The 3,181-nt window shown below is 45.1% G+C and overlaps 1 protein-coding gene across 1 annotated transcript in view; it reads right to left on the bottom strand.

The window, feature by feature from the left end:
• Positions 1-501: 501 nt before the first annotated feature.
• Zp4 (zona pellucida glycoprotein 4) overlaps positions 502-3,181 on the bottom strand; it is a 7,061-nt gene continuing 4,381 nt past the window's right edge. The window contains exons 8-12 of the mRNA XM_013353098.1: positions 2,710-2,899; positions 2,489-2,636; positions 2,094-2,172; positions 921-1,037; positions 502-608 (exon numbers count right to left, since the gene is read on the bottom strand). Of these exons, the coding sequence (XP_013208552.1) occupies positions 502-608; positions 921-1,037; positions 2,094-2,172; positions 2,489-2,636; positions 2,710-2,899 (641 nt within the window). The remainder of the gene's footprint in view (positions 609-920; positions 1,038-2,093; positions 2,173-2,488; positions 2,637-2,709; positions 2,900-3,181) is intronic.

Raw genomic sequence — 3,181 nt, 5'->3', positions numbered from 1 at the left:
TTATGTAGCTGAGGCTGGCCTTAAATTGTCATCCATCTTGGGAATCCCATGTGCTGTGATTATAGGTATGTACAGATGTGGCCTTTCAGCAAAAGGCTTAAGTTAGCCCCTCTTATGATCTACTGGCTGTCCCCTAAAATCCCCAAACCAGCAGTCCCAGAGAATTGTGGCTACCCAAAGACTACTTCTCTCAGCTTCAAAATTCCTACATCTTAAGCTTGTAAAACCTTGTCAGTCGAGCTAGTTAGGTACGTGTGTGTAAACTGCCCTCCCAAGCCTACCAAGTTGTGTTCTACCAAAGCATTGCTCTGCACAATAGGGTGAGCTGGAAGGACAGCATGCTGCTCTTTGCTCAGATGAGAGAAGATGCCTTCCCTAAGTGAGAAGAGTAAGATGCTTAGATAGTCCTTAGATTCCTTCAGCATCAGACTATCTTTCAAATAACAAGTGCATAGCATGCTTGGAATTTACTGTTTTATTAAGACAATTGGTCTGGGTGACTCATCTCAGTTTTCTGATGGCCAAGTAGAAGACCAATAAGACTCCAATGATGATCGTGACGACAGAAAGTCCTACCATCCACAGAGCAGGGGAGTCCACGGGGCTACCTGTGGAGTGGAAAGGTGGGTTAGTGAATGCTGAAACACGCCAAGCCATTCTAGATCTTGACAGAAGCAATGAGTCTTCTGTAGGAATGGTGAATTCTTGGGGGTGGGGGGGAAGCAGACATTGAATAGTAAAGAACAGGGCAAGAAAGCACCTTTTAAGGATAAGAGGAGTGATAGCGTCTTGCTATGTAGCAAGGCTGTCCTTGAACTAGAAATCATCCTCCTGCCTCAGCTTTCAGGTACTGAGATTACAAGCATGCGAGTTTGCAACTAGCTAGGAAGTAGCTGGTAATTTGATGTCCTCCCACTCACCTGAGTATCTGCGGAGCACATCCGCAGGGTCCCTGGTGGCTTGGAGGAGGATCACAGGGCCCTTGCTAGATATGCTGCCAGTGCTGTTTTCAAAATAAAATTCAGATTTTCTTCTTCCTGGTGGAGAGATGAGAGCTTGTAATTGTTGGAAATTCAGTTGTATACATGGCCCAATCAAGGGTGAGCCAAGGGACTACGGCCCAAAACCAAGTCCCTTGATGCGCCTTGTCCACACCTTATAAAAACCTTTGTGTGTGTTAATACAAACCCAATCAAATCTGAGATTTTCTATTTAATTCTACAAGTGTTATTTCAGTTCACTAAGGGTTGGACATAGATAATGACATTCAGTGATCTCCCCCACCCCTGCAACTAGCATCCTCTCCTAGAAAGAACACTGACTGTAGCATTCTGTTACCTTTATAGTCCAGAGGTTATATGTTCAAACAGGAAGTAAGGATACAGTTCTTGTAATCCTGTATCTGTCAGTTAAATGATCTAGAAAAAGTCAATCTATTGTCTTTATGGATGTGAATAATGAGCATGATCAGAATTGGCTTACATTTGTGTCTTACAGCATGACTTACACTGAATTACTAAGTTTTTTTTTTCTTATAGGAGACACCTAAGGATCCAAGAATCTCGAATCAAGTGTGAGTGAGTGGATCAATCAAAACATCCCACCAAGAAGGTCTGGGTCAGGCCAACTCCAGAGCATACTCTGTGTCTATGGTTCTTCCACTGTGTACCCTCAGGGCACACTGAAGACATGCATTCAGGTAGCCAGGACATCTACTTGGAGAACAGGCAAGATGGAAAAGGAAGATGACTTGTGGCTGGTTGAGGAAATAGGTCAGTCAGTAAACTACTATGTAAGCACGAAGCCTTGACTTTGATCACAGAACCCATGTTTTAAAAGTCTGGATCTAATGTTCTATATGCTAATAAATTCAGCCACATTTGGGCCAGAATTGGCTTCTGGTTTAGTCAAGTTTTGTGTAAACTGATTTTTGAAAACCTGAGATTCTGGCAATCTAGTGAGCTCTATGTGCGTACTTAGTACTAAGGGAAATGTTATTAATGAGATAACTCTTCTTAGTTTAATAGCTGAGCCTAACATGGTAGAATTTGGGGATTCATTTAGGTCTGGAGATGGGCAGGTAAGGTACTCACTTCTGGAAGCAGGACAGAGGACCCTGCAGGATGGTGTCCCAGCAGGCTGGCAGACCAATGCACTACAGTGCAGGTATACCTGGAGGTTGACAAGTCAATGTCACGTGGTAGACACCTCCCACATCACAAGTCTCCCAACCCCATACCTCAGCTCTCCAAAAAGTTGAGAAAGTGTTATGGCCATCTGCCTAAGTTAATGTCCCAATAGTCTCGAAGCTCCAGAGTTCGGGTGACAGACGGTACTCATGCTCTTGGAACAACATTGAGGCTGCCCTTAATACCAAGAGCCAGTGTCAAAGGTCAAAGAGTCACCTTAGAGAAGTGGCAGAAGGGAAAGCTGTCCTGAGTACTGGGGGTTTTAAAACTTTGCAGGGGTACAGAAGGAAATACCATACCTGGCCACCAAGAGTGTGTTCCTCCCTTACAGTGTTCATGAAGCTGAAGGTGGCGATGCTGAAGCGTTGGTGATGGAAAGGGAAGGGGGTTGATGCCTTCTGAACAGTGATCCTTTCGGTCTGATAGTTGTCCCCAGCATATGGGCATCTAAGTCAAGAGACACAGAAGTCAGGATGGGCTATTTGGAAGGCCTACACAGGTTTCAGGGGGACTCACTTACCCATTCACCAGGATGGGCCATTGTGGTTGCTGAGAAGGTTTAGGGCCAGGTGTGGCCCAGCACTGCTCTAACAGTAACCCCAAGGAGGGGTCTGTTCTGTGAAGGATGGAGACCTCAACATAAATAGGATCCTGGAGAAATTTCACCAGCGGGTAGTCATCAACACCATGGTAAGAGCTATAGCTTTTATCTGTACAGAGAAAGCCAGAATTAAAGTAGTTCTAGGGGGATAACTTAGTAGATAAAATACCTGCCTGTAGAAGCATGGGGATCTGAACTCGACCCCAGAACCCATGTGGAAAGACCAGGCTTTAACATCTGTGCTTATAATCCTAGACTTGGCAAAGCCGAGACAGAAACTCCAGGCCAATTAGAGATCTCACCTTAGTAAACAAGGTGAATGGCACACAAGGAATTGATCTGAGGTTGGTCTCTGACCCCTTCTCCCCCCTTCCCCCCCCCCGTGTGTGTG

The sequence above is a fragment of the Microtus ochrogaster genome, unplaced genomic scaffold (genome assembly GCF_000317375.1).
Source record: "Microtus ochrogaster isolate Prairie Vole_2 unplaced genomic scaffold, MicOch1.0 UNK2, whole genome shotgun sequence".
NCBI lineage: Eukaryota > Metazoa > Chordata > Mammalia > Rodentia > Cricetidae > Microtus > Microtus ochrogaster.
Note: the sequence above shows the minus strand (reverse complement) of the source record. Positions and strands in the feature narration are given on the sequence as shown.